Genomic DNA, 18,479 nt, shown 5'->3' with positions numbered 1-18,479 from the left:
ACCAATTGGTACAGACAGCTGCCACTAATCCAATAATACGCTCGCTACCCTGCAACGCGAAAGATCATACTTCAGGTCCACCTACCAATCTTGTAACCGCTGTGCAAATGAAGTGTAAAGATGTTACTATTACATCAAATCCTATTAACCCCGCTTGTACAGTAAGCAGAATAACCACAGGGGGGACGGAAGGGGGAAGCAACGATGTAGCTGTAAACGGTATACATCAACAGGGCCATCAAAAGAATTTTTACAACCCATCACAAAATTTTAATTTACCCCCAGAAGCCACCCCTTACACGTCTGTTCAGGGAAATGTTCCACCATTAGCACCCAACGTATTTTAACACTGGTCAACCCTAAGGAATAAGTCACTTCACTTCCTTACCACTAGGACTGGCCTGAAAAATTCACTCTTCTCGGAGTTGAAAATGGTTTGTAGGATCGGGTGGGTCGGCACATCTCCCAAGTCATTAAGAAGAGATTGTGTTGTTGTAACATTTAGGGCACCACATCTGGTACGCACTATCATCGAGAGGGGTCAAAATGGGCCTGTTAAACCCCATGATATAAATATATAAGTAACAATGACCAAACCTGACCACACTGTCTTCAACACCTTTTTTTCCCTCCCAGCTTCCACTTGGCGAGTCTCTCTGGCGCATAGTACCAATAGTGCAAGATCTTAATGATTGTTTCCTTGCAGTTGGCACTGCCAGAAGAAGTGTCGGTGCGGTGGGTGATGTCTGCCCAGTCCTTAAGGGTAAAGGGCCGTTTGCACTCGGCCTCTCACTTCGCAGAGCGCAGGACACTGTCTTGTGCTGTGAGGTGTTAAGAAAAGAGGAAGTGTCTGACAGAAGCTTCTTGTCGGATATGTGTGTAAGGGGCCAGCGCTCGAAAGCTGTGAGTGGGCAGCTAGCGTGTGGTTTAATATGGGGTTGCTTGACCCAGTGTCTTATAGATAAATATTGCCAGTGTGCTGTGTCAGGAATATTGAAATGGGATTGGACATATTCAAAATCTAATAGACCATCTAAGTCAAAGAGGTCACCCACTCTTTTACAACCGGCGAGCTGCCACTGGAGAAAGGAGGCGCCCTGAGCAGCGGGCGGGAAGTCAGGGTTGTTTAGTGTCAGTGTTTGCGGTGAGACTCGAGAGTTGTGTTTTGTCCTATGTGCCCACAGTGGTCCTCAGTATAGGGAATATGTAGACCCCCTGCCCCACTGGTCTATGCAGTTCAGGGTGCCAGGGTATTTTCTAGATTTGTGTCTCTGCGATGGAAGGGTCTATGAAGCACCAGTGTTTCTACGCCATGGGCTGGGACCACTCAAATCTGTACCAAACCTGCGCCACCAGGCAGGAATGGGTCAAATGAGGTACAGCCCCAGACCACCCTCTCTCTGTGGCCAATATGCTTGTTTCTTGGGCATTCTGGCTTTCTTGCTTTCCCAAATGTAATGCTCAATTAGTGTTGCAGCTTTTCTAGGACATGGTTAGGTTGTAGGTGTGGCAGCTGCTGCATCACATACAGTATTTTGGGCAGGAGAGACATTTTCACTGTCGCCAGTCTCCCTATCCAAGTGAGATAATCTCCCATCCAAGACCGAAGGCTTGTCCTTGCTGGGGAAAGGAGCAAACCATAGTTGCATTCAGCCATTTAAAAGAATATATGTTTTTCACAACAGTTTTAAATATATTGAAGTCAAAGTTACCTCCTACTTAGTTATATTTTCTTATTTTAGTGTCAATATAAGAATTGCCTCAAGACCGTTGGTCTTTCCGTTTTCTCTTTTAAAATATAAAACGAGAAAGCAAATACCAGCTATCTTAGGAAGCAAAGGGGCAATTCCAAATCAGCTCTCGGCATCAGTTCAATGGGACAGACAGACCCTACTATTCGTTATCCTTTACAGAATGAACAAAATCCAAGGACTTAACTCAGCTTTTACACGAAGTATAAATACAAAACTGGAAAACAAATACAAACACAGGCACCATATTCAAGCAATACACAAAGTTAAATCAAACATTTCCATAGCACTATCCATACAAAATTGAGCAAGACAACTATAGAAGAAACAGGCGTGTCAAGTTACTGGGGCACAAATGCGTTTATTTCTTGGTTTGTTTAGATCTCAGAATGCAGGGCTCTAAACACCAGCAGACTACATGATTAACGCCCAGAGAGCATATGCATCTAGAGAGCATGAATTATGGTTTATGAATCCCAAGAGGAGAATAACGCATTCAAAAATACAGCAAAACTTGACCTTATGGATATGGAAATATGGGAGGGGGGCAGTGGGAGGGGGGCAGACGCACCAATGACAGTGAAGACATATCACAAGGGTAGTGCATTAGTCTTGGTCGCTTGTAGTGACCTGGCACAGAATAGTGAACAACCATTGGCAAAGGAGGTAGGTATGAAGAATGCGTAGTGTACCACTGGCTTTGCCAGTATTCGTTTGTTTAGTGTGGAGTGAATGCAGATAAAATCATATGAAAATGGGTGCTTCATTTTCATCCAGTTTTCAGACACTTTTTAAAGCTCTTGTTCCCCAGTGCTACTGGGCCGCTCACTGACTGTAAAAGATCCTCATGCATTCCAGTGGAGGTGGAAGGGCACACTCAGGCCGGCAATAGACTAACAGTCACACTAAAATACTCCTTTGAGCTCATCAAAGATGTGATCAAAAACAGCTAATGCAAATTGCTCAAGCATTAGGAGGAAAAGATTTTAAGGGATCTTCAAGTTTTAAGGAGGGAACCCGAGAGTGAGACACATTCACCAGAGTAGCAACCATTAGACGGAGAACAAAAGGTGACAATTCAGACCGTTTTCTTTTAAAGCAAGACATGACAATGCTAACAGGCTTGACGCAGGCTCTTCAGTGCTGAGAAAAGTGCTTGAAGAAATTGCTTGCAGCAGTGCAAAACAATTTAAAAAAAAGAATTGCCATGTGTATACAATGAATTTTTGAGATAAATAATTAAATGTGTGAATCAAGCGTGCACCTTTTAGATGTCAAATAGCTCATAATGCAATATAAATAAGGCAAATGATACACTTTAACAGCCAATGAAAAGAAGGGACTAAAATACTACTGCTGGCTGATCCAATATATAATTAACAATATGCCAATCCAATGGCTTAAGGGTTCCGAGCCAAAGAAGCCCATGACTGAAGGAGGATGTATACAATACGTTTGCCATGAATAATGCAAACAACATAACATATCAGCCTTAAAAAAAAGAGCACTCTAACGCGGTACTTGAAAGGTACTGAGTGACACAGACATACCACTGCCGACATCATAATACTTGAAACCAGAGTTTAATATGACAAACAATTTGCAGCATCTTTTATGAGATGTTCTGTTGCACTTCAGACTTGATAAGTGGACACGAGGATGCAAAAGGAATAATTTGGAAATCTCTTTTGTCATCCATTCTTGAGCATCAGTCACTCTACTGTTCATTCCACCTTGATTTGTCCTTAAGTAAAATGAATTCAATGCTTAACTCAGCGTACTCATAGTAAGTCAGAGGAACAGAGGAGGTGTAAAGGGCTGAACCTTTAAAAATACATATGCTAACCAGCTCAAATGTAATGCTAGGATGAAACTAAAATAGTTTCACTTTGAAAAACATCAATGCTTATTCCGCTTTAGTTTCCTTTGAGTGGTTTCACAGGGTAGTGAAAAAGCAGAAGTTGGCCAAGCTGCAGTTGCTTGTGTTTCAAAAAAGGTTCCCAAAGAGCCACGTTGTATTATGATGCTTGGTGGGAAAGCAGAAATATAGGAAGTCATCTGCAAAGCCAATTTGTGCAAGGCTTCCTCATATAAAACACAACATTAAATGTAACAAAGTTCAATACTCACCTTTCATTGCTATGACTTGCTTAGAAATCTTCAGTTACCAGAGGAGCCATCAGGACTTAGAATCCATTTTAATCCCCTTTCAAAGTTATGGCAGGATAAACTAAATGCTAAAGAATGGAAGCTAAAAGATGTAATGTGATGCACTAAAGGATCATCCTCCGACTACCTACACAATCAGTATGACGGCTCTTAGGCTCCTAATCCAGAAAATTATCACAACTTGGTCCAGTAAATTTTCCATCTGGCTGGCTACACGTTTTGACTTTAATTAGAGTTCCTTTTGCTTACAGGTCATTTTTAAAGAGAAGTTGAACACCCAGAAGAGTAACAACAGTTCAGGCTGCGAGTCATCTCTATAAATCAGGTTATCCTTCCCCACTGAAGACCAATTTTCTGCTTATAAATCAGCCCCTTGAATATACTAAATGCTTAGACGGGGTGATAATCCATCACCGATATCTGACTATACTGGGAGATTTTAATGTGTAAACTGATCTAATCAAAAAAACATTTGTTAAGATTGAAGACAAGTTATTTATCCTCAGTAACGCTCTTTCTAGTGGATACTCTAACCACACATTCTTCAACTTTAGCATATCCCCAGGCACCAAACAGATCCAGGGAATTCTTTCAGCAATGCTCTGGCACTAACAAATGCAGACAAGGCGGTACCAAGGAGGGACTAACAAGCCTACTAACGAATCAGAAGCCATCATTTATGAAGGACAATGACACATGCCATAGACAAATATGGGTGGAGAGTGGAAGGGGCTTCCAGTGCATACCCTAATACAGCATGCCTCGAAGAGCGAGCAGCGCATGTGCGCTGCCCTTAGGTTCAACCTAATGAATGTCTGTCTGTAATGCAGCTGGTGCTCATGTAATGCGGTCTGATACCCTTGCGCTATATAAACCTCAACAAAAATGTTTTTTTATTTTTTATTATTTGCATGCTGAGCGAGGTGCCCGCTTTAGGGACACCTCGCTCAGTTTAATTGTTTTTGTTTTTTTACTATAATGTTTAGCGCAGCGCCCGCTTCAGGGACACATACCGCGCTCTGTTTCTTTCTTTTTTTGGGGTGAAACTTTAATGTTGAGTGCTGCACTCGCTTCAGGGACAACGCCCTCAGTTTATTTTATTTTTTTTAACTTTATTGGTGAGCGCAGTGCCTGTTTCACGGACGCCGTGCTCTACAATACAATAGGTCTTGCTTTTGCTGCAGTTGGACCTATTGATATTGTAAATGACAATGCCTTTTAATATTATAAAAAGCATAGGTCAAAATCGCACTATTGCGAGACCTATTGCATTGTAAATGCTTGTTCTGTGAACTCTGTTGTGATGTCTCACTCAAGCCGGGACATGACCCTCGCATTATCAATAACATCAGTCACATCATGGCAGACGGGCACCGGGGTGAACGAACTAACAAAATGAGCATTCTCCCAATGAATCATTCTAAGGCGGCTGGAGTTATGAGGAAAAAAATAATGCTTGATGCGCTGGAGTTTGAAAAATTAAAACGATTTTAAAGTTGGGTTTTGTGTACGGGTCTGTGACTGTGCCAAAACAGACGCATGTGTATCCTACATTTCTCTTTTTTACATTGATAAGCAAGTGGTTCTCAGTCCTCTACTACCCTGGACGGAACTCCGCAGGATCTCGCAGAGTTTTATTGTAACTCGGCGGAGTAAAATTCAACAAGTTTTGTGCCCCTCTAGCAACAGCACTAGCAGAAAGATTTAATTGACCATGTCCTAAAATGCATGAGTTTCTTTACTAAGGTGCCAGACCGTATTCAGAGAACAAAAGGCAGACTACCTGAGGTAAAAAACTTCTTTCCAAATGCCTCAATATGCTTAAGATTCTCTGGGAGTGTAGAAGTAAAGGTAATTGGGTTGATATAACTGATTGACAGCTGTACCACGCAGCTTACTGAACACTGAGCAAGAAATGCAGACTGGAGGGGCTGAACTTGGTTTCGTCCAAGTGGCCATGAAAGTGACCCTAAATGCCTCACTGAAGGGCAACTGAGGCTCTTCAGAGGTTGGTCCTGGGTAAAGAATTCCAGTAAGTAGGCTCACTATTTTCGAGATTGCCCAGCCACAGGTCAAGGACTTCCACTGCCCTCTGCATCGCAACTGCAAAAGAGGCACTCTCTGCAGTGAGTGGACTCGTTGGCGATTCAAACATGTCCTGGAGAATTATTCAACCCACCCATGTGCCGAACTTGCAAAGTGCTGCAGTTAAATCTATATAATGAGGGGGATTAAGTTGTCTGCCTCCTCATTGTCATAAACATGGGAAATGTACTGCAACTCTTGCACAGCACCCAAATCGGAGTCAACAAGGGACTTCAACTCAACCTATAGCAGTATTAGCATTGTAGAAGAGGCCGGAGGTAGGTTCCATTTTAGCTTCTGTGCTTTGGTTATTTCATTGCGCAACATAGGCTGAGTATGGCTGACATCGGATCTGAATCAAAGAACGGCATCTGATCAGATCCGGTGCAGGTCCTGGGGCTGGAGTAGAAGTTCGGACAGGTATCAGCACAGGGCCAAGTCCTTCAGGGATAGTCAGGACTGAGGGAAGGCCACCAGTGTAAGAGCGACTGGTGCTCCTGCGGTTTAGTGGAGCCCAGATGCATTCTAGAGGGATTCAGCATCTAAACATTTGCATCATGGTCTCTTTAATGGCCTCTATCAGCTGAGGCCGACAATGGCCTACAAAATTCAGAATGTGCTGGGACCAGCTGCAGAACAGACTGAGTAAACCTTCTAATGCTTTTGGTATGCCTTAGACCAACTAGATGACTTTAAGCAGGACCAGGATTTGGCTTGGGTGCAGTCTTGAGATCTGAAGCGAAAGAGACCCAGAAACTGGGAGTGGCACCACTACTTCGAACATGATCTCTTCTTATGTTCAGAGATATTCAACTTTGCGCTTTGCTCCCCGGTTGTCTTTAGGTGCATCATGGAGCACTTGCCGCATGACTGAGACATGACCAAAGCTCAGGCACCACAGACCCACATCATGGAGGTCCAACCGGTCTCACCAACCATAAGACAACTTCATTGGCTCCCGGTGAAAAAGAGGATTAAGTTTAAGGCATTATGTCTAATATACAAGGCCCTACACAATGCCGGACCAGTGTTCTTCACTCAGAACCTAACCTACTACTGCCCGTCTAGAACACTGCGTTCCTCTAGTTCCTCTGATCTGGTGGTCCCCCGAACTAAAACTGTCAACTGGGGTGACAGACGATTCCTGGTAGCTGCACCGAAACTGTGGAACACACTCCCTCACTCAATTAAGACCAGCTCCTCCCTCTGGTCTTTCCGGAAAAGCCTTAAAACCTGGCTTTTCAATCTTTGATTTCCACCATCCTCTGTATTTAGTGCCTCCACGGGTTAAACGAACAAGTTACTTACCTTCGGTAACGATATATCTGTAAGAAACATTAGTTAGTGTTAGATTCCTTACCTTAGAATATCCCCAGGCGTCAGTCTGGATCCGGAAACTTTTGCGTAGCAGTACCCCTGCGCGTCGGTAGGCGTCGTCTGCAGGCGTCCCCTGCGGCTCCGCGTCCGTCGTCGGCGTCGTGCGCCGTGATGACGTCGCTGGAGTACATAGACGCCGCCTCCGCGCGCTGACGTCAGTTCTTTGCACACAGCTTTTCCGCGCCAGGAGACGCAGAGCCATGAGAGAACCAACACTGGTGCCATGTACAAACTAGGGCCCTGAAAGGGATGACCTTAACCCTAGGTATCAGTTCGCAGAACGGGGAGGATGGGTGGGTTCGGTAAGGAATCTAACACTAACTAATGTTTCTTACAGATATATCGTTACCGAAGGTAAGTAACTTGTTCATCTGAAAGAAACACGTTAGTGTTAGATTCCTTACCTTAGAATACATACCCCAGCAATACCAACCCCGGTGGTGGGTCTGCGAACCAATACAAAACTACACCAGAAAGTCCTGGAGGACAGAACGGCCAAAGAAGCCATCCCTCCGGACTTGACTGTCCAGGCAGTAGTGCCTCGCAAATGTGTGCAGCGAGGCCCACGTAGCCGCCTGGCAAATGTCCTGCAAGGGGACTCCCCGGCCCAGGGCAGTAGTAGCCGCCGTGGCCCGAGTGGAATGGGCCCTCAGCCCAACAGGAGGCTCCTTCCGAGCCAAAGAGTAGCACGCTTTGATGCAGAGGACGACCCATCGAGAGATGGTTCGTTTACAAACCGCCCGTCCCTTCTTCGCACCCACGTAGCCAACAAACAGTTGGTCATCCACCCGGAACTGGCGTGTGCGATCCATGTAAAATGAAAGCGCACGTTTTGGGTCCAGACGATGGAGCCGCTCTTCATCCTTTGAAGGATGCGGAGGCGGGAAGAAGGAAGGGAGGGTGATGGACTGCCCGATGTGAAAGGCCGAAACAACCTTGGGCAGGAAAGAAGGTCTAGTCCTCAGAACCACCTTGTCAGGATGAATGGACAGGAAAGGAGGTTGGACAGAAAGAGCCTGGAGCTCACTCACCCTCCTGGCAGAGGTGATGGCAACCAGGAAAGCCGTCTTTAAAGTCAGGAGACGGAGAGGGCAAGAATGAAGGGGCTCAAAGGGAGCACACATCAGGAAAGTTAGAACCAGGTTCAAATCCCACTGAGGCATCACAAACGGAACAGGTGGAAACATGTGAGTGATGCCTTTCAAGAATCGAGTTACAATCGGGGATTTGAACAAAGAAGGCTGATCAGGAAGCCTCAAAAAGGCTGAAAGGGCAGAAAGGTAGCCCTTGATAGTGCCCAGAGCAGAGCCCTGCTGGGCAAGAGAAAGAAGAAACAGAAGAACCTCCGAGAGAGGGGCAGAAAGAGGATCCACAGCCTTTGCTGTGCACCATGCCACAAATCTGTTCCACCGACAGGCGTATACCGACTTAGTGGAGGGACGCCTGGCTGCCAGAATAACATCACAGACTTCAGGAGGCAAGTCAAATGGCCTCAACTGCCGCCGCTCAATCTCCAAGCCTGGAGGTGGAGACTGGACAGGTTCGGGTGGAGGACCGTCCCCTGCTGCTGCGACAGAAGGTCCTCCTGAAGGGGCAGGCGGATCGGGGGACCGACTGACATGCTGAGTAGCTCGGGATACCAGTACCTTCGAGCCCAGTCCGGAGCCACAAGGATAACTTGGGCCCGGTCGCGCCTGATCTTCTTCAGCACTCTGGGCAGAAGTGGTATAGGCGGAAAGGCGTATAACAGACCGCAACTCCACTCGCGCCGAAAGGCGTCGCCGTGCGAGTGCCGTCTTGGAAACTCCAACGCGCAGAACTGATGACATTGCGCGTTCTCTTCTGTGGCGAATAGATCTAACCAAGGCTCTCCCCATTGCAGAAAGATGCCTTGCGCCACGTCCGAGTTCAGACGCCATTCGTGATCCATCGAGCACCGACGGCTGAGTTCGTCCGCCCTGGCGTTCAGAGAACCTGCCAGGTGTTGAACCGTCAGAGTCACGCCCTGACGTTCCAGCCATTGCCAGAGGCGCAGAGCCTCCTGGCAAAGGGTCCACGACCCCACTCCGCCCTGTTTGTTGCAGTACCACATGGCGGTGGTGTTGTCGGTGAACACCTGCACTACACTCCCGTTGACAAAGGGGAGGAATGCCTTCAGTGCCAGACGAATCGCCCGCAGCTCCAACAGATTGATATGGAGCCGGGACTCCGCCGGAGACCAGATGCCTCTGATCTCTGCCTCTCCCAAGTGGCCACCCCAGCCCTGGAGGGACGCGTCCGTCACGACAACGTGCTCCGGTTGGGGAAGGGAGAGGGACTTGCCCCTGACCCAATCGCGGTCCGTAAGCCACCACTGCAGTTGTCTCGCAGTGCCCTCCGAGATCAAGACGTGGTCGGACAAGTTGCCCTGATGCTGGGCCCACTGAAACTTCAGGTCCCACTGCAGAGCCCGCATCCGCCACCTGGCGTGATGCACCAGAAGGATGCAGGAAGCCATCAGTCCCAGCAGCCGCAGCGTCAACCTGACCGAGAGTCGGGATAGCGGCTGAAAGATGGGAATCAAAGCCTGAATATCCCGAACCCGCCGTTCCGGAGGATAAACCCGAAACTGCGCCGAGTCCAGAACCGCTCCGATGAAAAGGAGCTTTTGAGAGGGACACAGGTGTGATTTCGGCACGTTGATGGAGAACCCCAGGTCGTGCAAGAGGTCTGCCGTCATCTGAAGGTGGTGGACGACTGTCTGGGGCGAGCCCGCCTTCAACAACCAGTCGTCTAGGTAGGGGAAGACTGAAACCCCTAACCTGCGCAGATGGGCTGCGACCACCGCCATCACCTTTGTGAACACCCGTGGGGCGCTGGTAAGGCCGAAGGGGAGCACGATAAACTGAAAGTGCTCCTGGCCTACCGTGAACCGCAGGTAACGCCGGTGGGCCGGCAGGACGGGGATGTGAAAATAGGCGTCCTGCAAGTCCAACGCTACCATCCAGTCTTGCGGGTCTAGAGCAGCCAAGACCTGAGCTAACGTCAACATCTTGAACTTCTCCTTCCGGAGGAAGCCGTTGACGTTCCTTAGATCCAAGATAGGACGTAGGCCCCCCTTGTCCTTCTTGGGCACCAGAAAGTAGTGGGAATAACAACCACGCCCTACTTCTGGCCCAGGAACGCGCTCGATGGCCCCCTTGGCCAAGAGGGCCGTAACTTCCTCCTGCAGAAGTGTCAAGTGGTCCCCCGACACACGGTGGTTCTGCGGTGGCATGGCTGGAGGAGAGGTCTCGAAGGGGAGGGAGTAGCCCCTTCGGACAATTTGCAGCACCCACCTGTCCGAAGTGATCGTGCGCCAGTGAGCGTGGTGATGGCGAACCCTGCCACCCACTGGCGTCACATGGGGCCGAAAGCACGGACTAGGAGGATTTTGGGGTAGATGCTGCGGGGGAAGGTGTGGTCTGACCCCGCCGTTGTCCCCGACCGCCACCACGGCGGTTTCCACGGCCGCCACCGCGTTGGAAGGATTGTTGCGGCGCGTGGCTGGCAGCACGTGTGGGGGCGCCCCTTCCTTGGCCACGAAAGGGACGAAACGAACCCGGTTGCTGACGCTGGGTCGAGAGACCCAAGGACTTGGCCGTGACCCTGGAGTCCTTGAAGCGTTCCAGCGCGTGGTCCGCTTTGTCACCGAACAGGTGACAGCCATCAAACGGCATGTCCATCAGGGCATTCTGGACATCAGCCGAAAAATTGGCGGATCTCAGCCAGGCGTGACGACGAATCGCCACCGTCGTAGACATAGCTCTGCCCAGCGAGTCGGTCGTATCAAGACCACACCGAATTGAATATTTCGCTGCATCTCGGCCCTCAGCCACAGCCTGACCGAGCTTTGCCCGCACCTCTATGGGGCATTCTGGCAGCAGCTCCGCGACCGTATCCCACACAGAGTGGGTGTAGCGGCCCAAGAGGCAGGCGGTGTTGCAAGACCGCAGGCCCAAACTAATGGACGAGAAGACCTTTTTGCCAAACTGGTCATACCTCTTGGATTCCCGGTCGGGCGGGGCCGACGGGAATGCGGACTGGGAGGTCGAGGCCTGGATCACCAGACTCTCAGGAGTGGGGTGGGTAGACAGGTACTTGGGGTCGTCCGGACAAGGACGGTGGCGCCTGGCCACGTTCCGATCAACAGGCGCACCTGAAGCGGGCCTGGACCACGTGCCCAACAGAACGTCAGACAAGGCTTCATTAAACGGCAGCAGAGGCTCCAGTGGGCATGACTGCGGTTTGAAGACCTCGGTGAGGATGTTAGGCCTCACGGCCGCGACGGGGAGCTCAAGGTTTAAGGCCTTGGCAGCCCTCATCAGCACCACAGAATAGGCAGCTCCCTCCACCGATGCCACGGAAGGAGGAGAGATCAAACCAGGGTTAGGGGAGTCGTCCAAACCACTGGCATCCCCCAAGTCACCTGTCCAGTCCGGGTCATACTGGCACTCGCGAGCCAGAGGGTCCTCGGACCCCTCCCAACCTTCACCGTACTCCTCATCCTCTCCGTATTCGGAGTCAATGATGAAGACCGGCTCCTCGGGGTTCATGGGCCCCATCGGCGCCGGGACCGGCGTCGAGCGACGCCCGTCCGGCGCCGCGTCCGGCGTCGGAGAAGGTAAGGGGACGGCGCCGCCCGGAGCCGGCGCCGGAACCCCACCGCCGGCCGGAACCGGCAGCGGAGAACCGGCGCCGCGCGGGGGCGGCGTCGGGGGTAACCCCGATGGTAACGGCGCCGGGGAGGCCGGAAGACCAGCCGGCGCCGATCCCGAAGGCCCCTGCGGCGCCGGGGTCGGAGCCGTCGGCGGCGCCGGGGCCGGAGCACCCGACGGCGCCGAGGCAGGGACACCCGAACCGCCAGGGCCCCCAGACGGTAGCACTGGGCCCGAAGGCGCCGTAGGCCCCGTCGGAGAAGCGAGCGCCCTCATGGCCATGAGGAACGCCTCGATCTCCTCAGGCGTCGCACCATGCCCAGGGACCGGAGGGTATGAGGCAGGCCGCGCCGGCGACTCTCGCGGAGCCGCGGGGTTGGGGTCACCCGAGCCCCCGGCCGCATCGCGCGAGCGTCGGGGGGAGTCGGGGGTACGATGACGACGCCCCGACTTCTTGTGCTTCTTACCTGACGAGGATGACGAGTGGCGTCGACTTCCGGAGCGCCCGGCGCGGCTCCGCGATCGCTCCCTCGAACGCTCTCTCGACCTCCGGCCGGACCGGGACCGCTCCCGGTCCCGACGTGGGGCCGACACCCGGAGCTCCAGTAGCTTGCGGGACCGCTCCCGCCTAGCCTTGTTGGTAAGGGCCCGGCAGTCGACGCAGGAGTCCACGTCGTGGTCGGGGCCCAGACACCGGAGGCAGAGGCGGTGATGGTCTGTGACCGACATCGTGCGCTCACAGCCATCGCAATTCTTAAATCCAGGCATCCTATCAGGCACAATAGAGAAAAAAGACAATCGAAAAACTTGGCCAAAAGACCGGAGTACTGCTCTTCAGATCTGCGTCCACTGGCGCGGAAAAAAGAAGAACTGACGTCAGCGCGCGGAGGCGGCGTCTATGTACTCCAGCGACGTCATCACGGCGCACGACGCCGACGACGGACGCGGAGCCGCAGGGGACGCCTGCAGACGACGCCTACCGACGCGCAGGGGTACTGCTACGCAAAAGTTTCCGGATCCAGACTGACGCCTGGGGATATTCTAAGGTAAGGAATCTAACACTAACGTGTTTCTTTCAGATATCGCAGTTATCTAGCGCCGAGATGCCTCAGGGCCGTCGTTCGCGCTTTATAAATGTTGTTATAAATAAATAAATAAATAAATGACCAACAACTGCATTTTGCAATGGGGGCACAGCTAGAGTCCTCCGGTTGCAGATGGAGACATTAGCACTCTGTTAAAGAAGTTTAAAAACATCAGAAAATCAACAAAATTAAGAGTGAAATTTCAGATCCACGTTGAAGGGCAGTGAAAGAAAGGAACTGACATTATGTCTATACGGAGGCGTGCTCTGACACTGCTAGGGAATATAGCTTGAACATTCTCCGGATCCAGTCCGGGGCCTAAAAATATAGCAATGGGGAGGAATCCTCAGTCATAAGTACTGATCAGAAAATAGTAGTCACAGATGCAGAACAAACATTAACAACATTTCAGTGCATACTATAGGGTGACAAAAAAATATGCATTTATTTAGCCAAATAATGCAGCCAAATCAATGATAGAGAACACCTTCATATCATAACCGACCATACGCTTCGCTTTTAAAAACAAAGGAAAATTTAATTAAACTCTATTTTTAAGTTCATATCCTTTATGGCCTCTCTCACTCCATGCATAGATCTGCATAGTGCTCCTGCCAATCAATAATGGTTTCTTGTTCTTTGCATTTTTAGTTTAGTTTTTTAAACACGGAGGTCAAATGAGTCCACTTACTTGAATCACATCGCCTATGTACACAGTTTAATCATAGTCTCCCAACAATCTTTGCTCTTGTTCATAGTAACTAAATGTACCTTTAATTTCTTTATGCCTTCTGCTATGTAAGTTAAAAGCAGCTAATTTCATATCAATCTTTGATGCTTTATACGAATTGTCCAAAGAACTGCTCATTTTTGAAGCATTTTCCCTAATGTGTGTACTTGGGTTATTATGCTGCTCAACAGAGTCGCAATCATAATATAAGTATGCATTTATCACATTGGCTTTACTTATTTTGAAACTTTACAAAACACTTTGGATAAAAGTGCTGTGGGAAAAACAAACCGATATACTTTGATTGATAAATCTTGCCTACAATTTAAAGAGTAATTATGCACACAATGGTTATGCAAATTGGGGATGCGAAGGTACTAACTACTGTTACTACAGAAAATGTTAACTTTCTTCAAAGGTTCTATGTTATTTTATAATGCATAACACTGCTCTTTTAATAAGCACAATAACATTTTTATGCATAGTGCAATTACCTACATAATTTTTTTTATATATCCACAGGTACAAATCAAAGATGAAATTGTTAGAACAATGTTACTCACATTTAATGTTCTTTGTCGGAGCTTTGTCCTGGCTAGACAACATGAACCATGCAGCCAACTACACAACTATTACCACCCCGTTGTACGTAAAGCATGGCAACTGGAGTCTAACAACAACACAAACAGAATCCAGTGCTGTGGTAACATCAACTATGAGTACACTGAAGAAAGCCTTTTTGGGAAATAGGTCTCTGACGACTTCTAAAACGAGGAGTGTTCCCTTTTTATCAATTTCATCAACAGCAACAACTGGCAAGAATGCATTTTCAAATGCATCAACATCCAAAACTGGCAATAATTTATTATCAATCAAATCAATGGCAACCCTTAATGCTACATCTGCAACATCACCTGCTACTACTGGGGATCATCAAAGAACACTCACAAGTAATGGTAAGACTGGAGTTACCAACTCAAGTGACTGCAAAGAAACACAAAGGGGTACTTTATTGATCAGCATCATCATAATAGCTATCCTCGTTCTTCTTTGTACATTTCTGCTTATAGCAACTATAGTTCTTGCAAATCAGGTGTCTAAGCTGAAAAGTGCTGTGCAAAGCAAGCGCCCTACAAGAAACAATGGGGATTTCTTGACCATCAGCAGCAGTTTATGGCCAGGGGGATCAGACAAATGGAAGAGCTCACAACTCTTAACCGGAGCAAACCTTAGCATGGATGACCTGTCTATTGATGATGCGACTACCTCTAGAGGGCAAAAAGTCAAAGAAGGAACAATCGAGAAAATTACAGAACAAAATGGAAAACCCAAAAAGGAATACGAGCTAGAAAAAAACACAAATCCAAGCAGTCAGGACAGCGACATGGGACAAATGCTCAATGAAGATTTGAAGTGATGATCAAATGTTTGTGTGAGAAACTAATGACAAACTTTTTAGAAGAGGTGTCAAATAAGCCATCTAGAAAGGATTTTGACATTATCTTGATCACTCTGTCCCACTGTAGTATTTTATCAGCTCCGTCCACCCACCTTTCTTCTTTATACATGGATCAATGCAAATGGATTATATCCCTTTCTCCCCAAATCCCCTATTTTGAATATTGTTGTTGCAGTCTGAATATCAAGTGTGGCTTTTTTACACAATGCTTACATCATTCTGCATAGCTGCCTGCCTAGCATTGATATTAAAAATTATGCAATCTAAGAGAGAAGCACCCCAGCCATAAAGTGTAGGCTGTGGATAAATCAAACAAATAAAAAGAACAGTTAAAATGAACAGTTAAAATGCTGTGAACATTATTTACTTTTCCAGAAAACCTAGTTGTTTAAATGGGCTATGCAACATAGATTCGTACATTATTTTTAAATTTGACTGCATTAAAGTTTAGTGTTCTTAAAAGGACTCCTAAGTCATTGATTTATACACATCTTTGTAAATAACTTGAGCCATGCCTGGACTGTCCGAATATTTATAAATGTAAAAACAATTCAACAGAGCCATGTTAGCATTCCTATAAGAAAGTGGTCAACAACATGTTATCCTCATCTAGTTCATGATTATTTTTTGTTTCTACTTAATCCCAAATAATGGAGTTTCCGAACTTAGGCAGGAAATTGCTGAGTTGTTTATAACGAGTGGCATCACAATGTTACTGCAAGAACACCGTTATTAACTTATTTGACATTTGGTGTCAAGTTAACTTTGAGACCCTTTTATTGAAATGCTGTAGATATAGGGAGAGAAAACAATGCATTTATAATATTATACCACAATGCTTGATGCAGTAGCCTAGATGGTAAAACAGGACCCAAACCGGACTACTTGTAGTAGTAGTTCTTAAACATGGCTATTAATTTATTATATTCCTAAACACTTGATTATCTCATACAAGAGGCCTCCTGCAATACTTTGTATCTCAGTGAAATCTTTCTTTCAAAAAAGCAAAATATGATTACCCTTTGAGCAGGACAATGCAGTGAAATAAAAACAAAATACTGATTTTATGCTGTAGACACAGTTATACCAATCTCGAGCACAGCATTTAAAAAGAAACTAATTATAAATGGAAATTGGAAATCTTGAAGCTTAAAAAAGAAATGATGCATATGTAATGGCAAATAAGCTACTAGCCAGCAATGTTTTCATGAATACTGGATTGGCCTATAGCATTAGTTCTTAACCTTTTTAATTCTACAACCCTCCCTGGATCGCACGTTGAAACCGGAGACCTCTAACCTATTTCCATGATTTTAACTTCTACAATAAAAGACAAAAAAGTACCCAAACAAGTACACACTATATAAACTCAACACGTCTGCCTTCCTCTACAATACCATATTTAAATATGAGAGTATACACTGGTAAGAGAAAAAGGTCATATTCACAAACAAATAGTCATGTGAAATCAGAGCTCGGAGCAGATATGATGGAACATAAGTACTTACTGGAATGACACTGGCCTCAGGCAACAATAGAATTTAGTAAGGACAAATATGGAAAGCATACACTGTCTGTGTCAAGAGGAAACACAAACAGTGACCTCATATACATGTATATTATGCCAGAGTATGTGGTGAATCCTGGGAAGTGGTACTCTGCTTACACAAGTATTCCAGTTCTCCTGAAAACTGCAGGCATCCCCTCTTTCCGACACAAGAAATGTAGGTACATGGAGTCTGTAAGTGCATGACCATGTGAAGCAGTGGATGAGAGAACGTGTAGCATGGAAGTGCCTCTACGGCAGTCTACCTATAGATACATGCATAGAACTCCGAGCGGTTAGAACTCTGGCTCTCTAAGTGTACACTTTAAAAAAAAAACAAAAAAACAATTCGATAGTGTTTTTAGTCAGAAGCTAACTACTAGTTCAGGCATGAGTAAGTTTGACTGCAAACAGTGAGGAATGCTTGGGCCAGAGCAAGCCATCAGCTTCTGACTAAAAAGTATTTAAAATGCGTTACTGATTTTATTAATACATATACCAAATACATAGGGAAGAACAATATAGCAGACAAAGTATCCATGACATTATTCTCGTGGGAGAAATCACCTTTATATAATTATATAGCAAAAATGCTTATGATTACTGTCAGCCAGCAAATGATGGTTAGATGGTGTTTCGGTTTACAGACCCTCTGAATAGACACTATGGACCCCATAGGTCTATGAACCACTGGTTAATCATAGCTGACCAATAGATTTATCGTTTTGAAAGTATCCTCGGGAGCCAGGCTGAATCTGGAAATAATTCAGAGGTTCAGTTAAAAAGTACCAAGAGCCAAAAAGGCACCACCCACACCAGTAACATTACAGCTATTTAATGTACTCAGGACAGGACAAAAAGACAGTGACGACAAAATCAGAAAAGCTTTAGCAAAGACATAAGGTATCCATAGAATATGGCACAAGGGATAATCATGATTGAGAAATCTATGTGACGGTCACATATTCTTCAGAAAACACATTGCCAAAATAATGTATTCTTCCAATGGACACATTATTCTGTAGATTACTCATCTTAGAGAGACTTCCATAGAATTATCAGTGGAAGAGGGGAGTTTAACGAGTAATATACCTTCAGGACCGAGTTTTACTTCTATCTACACCTTACAACAAATTGGCCCCTCAAACTTCAAGAAAGGGAGCCGCTCTCAAAAGCTTAGACAAGGCTTTCCAACAGATTGTTGAACAGTTCACACTCAATCTAGATCGGAGATTTCTCATTTGCTCATGGCATATTTTAATTGAATTAAAAGCCCCTTTTCCTTTTTTGTGACCAAAAGAAGAACCTTCTGTAATGCTCTTTCTGGTGGACACTATTGAACAGTTTCTGTTCAATACTATTGCAGATTCCTCACCTTAAAGTACTCCCCAGATGCTGTAATAGATCTGGAAAACCTTTCCTGTGTGCAGCTAGTTGGTGCCATGCTGGTTCATGTTGACTCTGTATCGCCCCAGAAGAGATGGAGCAGAGCTACAAATAAGCACTAACCCTGCGTGCAGATATATTTTTCTTGTTCGTCTCTTTACGCACCCTTTAACGTGGATCATGACCAATTAGTAGTACCTCTGTGAAAATTCCTA

General features: G+C 46.8%; 2 protein-coding genes across 7 annotated transcripts in view; one reads left to right on the top strand and one right to left on the bottom strand.

Moving 5' to 3' along the window:
- The window catches only part of EVI2A (ecotropic viral integration site 2A), a 28,011-nt gene extending 12,227 nt beyond the window's left edge, over positions 1–15,784 (top strand). Inside the window, exon 2 of the mRNA XM_086954824.1 lies at positions 14,396–15,784. Within this exon, the coding sequence (XP_086810950.1) occupies positions 14,409–15,290 (882 nt within the window). The 5' untranslated portion in view covers positions 14,396–14,408 and the 3' untranslated portion in view covers positions 15,291–15,784. The remainder of the gene's footprint in view (positions 1–14,395) is intronic.
- Positions 1–18,479, bottom strand: part of NF1 (neurofibromin 1) — a 2,008,692-nt gene that overhangs the window by 554,080 nt on the left and 1,436,133 nt on the right. The window lies entirely within an intron of this gene.

The sequence above is a fragment of the Lissotriton vulgaris genome, chromosome 2_1, assembly GCF_964263255.1.
Source record: "Lissotriton vulgaris chromosome 2_1, aLisVul1.2, whole genome shotgun sequence".
In the NCBI taxonomy this organism is placed as follows: domain Eukaryota; kingdom Metazoa; phylum Chordata; class Amphibia; order Caudata; family Salamandridae; genus Lissotriton; species Lissotriton vulgaris.
Note: the sequence above shows the minus strand (reverse complement) of the source record. Positions and strands in the feature narration are given on the sequence as shown.